The sequence below is a fragment of the Kryptolebias marmoratus genome, linkage group LG22 (genome assembly GCF_001649575.2).
Source record: "Kryptolebias marmoratus isolate JLee-2015 linkage group LG22, ASM164957v2, whole genome shotgun sequence".
In the NCBI taxonomy this organism is placed as follows: Eukaryota; Metazoa; Chordata; class Actinopteri; order Cyprinodontiformes; family Rivulidae; genus Kryptolebias; species Kryptolebias marmoratus.
Window position 1 is genome coordinate 26,067,693 of NC_051451.1, and position 1,556 is coordinate 26,069,248.

The window sequence follows — 1,556 nt, forward strand, 5'->3', positions numbered from 1 at the left end:
GGCCAACATTTCTATAAATCCTTTGTTTTTATTGGTCTTCAGTAATATTCTAATTTTCTGATATGATGAATTTGAGATTTTCATTTGTTGTCATTTGTAATCATCAAAATTAAACGAAATAAACATTTGAAATATATGAGTTTGTATGTAATGAATGAATATAATATACAAGTTTCACTTTTTAAATGGAATTACTGAAATCAATCTACTTTTTCATGATATTCTAATTTTATGACCAGCACCTGTATATGTTACCTGACGACGCCGTTCTCCAGACCACCAGCGATGACGTTGACAGAGACGCCCTCCGGCTGGTTGGAGAACGCCACCGAGCAGATGGTCTCTCTGCAGTGGACGTGTCCAATCAGGTCACCGTTCACCGTCCACAGGCGAAGGTCGCTGCCCCCTCCCTCTGCGCGCACACACACACACACACACACACACACACACACAGAACAGCACTCTCATTAGGACCAGAACACACACCTCTGAGCTAAATCTGTGACACGCCGACGTGACGGAGCGACCCTCACCGGAGTTGCAAACCGTGGCGATGTCTCCCGTCGTCTCGCTGGCGGAGACGGCCGTCACGGGACTTTTGTGGCCCGTGAGGCTTTGGACGTAACAGAGTCTGAGGGGAGAAAATAAAAAAGGGTTAATAAATCAAAGCAGCGGCGGCCATTTTCCTGCTGCGGGCAGCCCGACCTGTTGAGGTCCCAGAGGATGCAGGTGCCGTCGCTGCTGACGCTGATGAGGATGCTGTAGGGTTTGCAGACGAACAGACCGGTGACCTCCCCCGTGTGTCCGTACAGGTGGACCTGAGACTCCACCTCCATCTCTGACGGCTTCGAGAGAAGAGCCCGAGATCACAAATCACTTTAGAGACGGATAAAAAACAACAACAACTTAAACGGAATGAGTTTCTGTAAAATCGCCGGAGCTAAAAACCACTTCAGGGTTTCTTTAAAATGGGTCCACTGCTTCATGAGATATTTCGCTAACAGCACAACAGCGGATCAGGGGCCACGTGTGAACAAAAACATGAAAATAAGTTTTATGTTTTAATAAAACATCAGTCTGTGTTTGTTCAGTGAGAAAAAAGCTGAAATGTCTCTTTAGAATGACAGAATCCAGCAAAGAGTCGGCCATTTTTCTGCTTTTTTTAAGATTAGTTGACAGCGGCAGCCATCTTGAATGGGGTCGCCTGTGATATTTCGCTGACAGACAGCGTTCGCCCTTTCGATGACGAGTACGAGGAAACAGGAAGTGGATCCGGGTTTGAAGACCTGAACCTCCTGATCCCACTGCTGAGTGACTAATGAAGCCGAGCGTTTGAGCCTGGAGAGGTGGGGGTGGGGTGTGGAGGCAGGGGGCGTCGCCATGGAAACCTACCGCGGCGCTGGTGAAGCGGTTGCTGTAGGCGGTGATGACTCCGCACTTGCTGCCCGTAAATAGCTGGCAGCCATCGGGCACCCAGGCGCAGCTGGTCACCTGGAGGGGGAGGAGGGGCGGTTAGACGCCGGCGTGGTTGTGTAACACAGATGGGGGGGGGGGGG

The 1,556-nt window shown here is 49.7% G+C and overlaps 1 protein-coding gene across 3 annotated transcripts in view; it reads right to left on the reverse strand.

The window, feature by feature from the left end:
- lyst (lysosomal trafficking regulator) overlaps window positions 1–1,556 on the reverse strand; it is a 59,847-nt gene that overhangs the window by 3,616 nt on the left and 54,675 nt on the right. For all 3 annotated transcript variants that reach the window (XM_037973494.1, XM_025007642.2, XM_025007641.2), the window contains 4 exons: window positions 1,393–1,491; window positions 706–845; window positions 534–631; window positions 256–412 (listed from right to left, as the gene is read on the reverse strand). In XM_037973494.1, coding sequence (XP_037829422.1) covers window positions 256–412; window positions 534–631; window positions 706–845; window positions 1,393–1,491 — 494 coding nt within the window. The remainder of the gene's footprint in view (window positions 1–255; window positions 413–533; window positions 632–705; window positions 846–1,392; window positions 1,492–1,556) is intronic.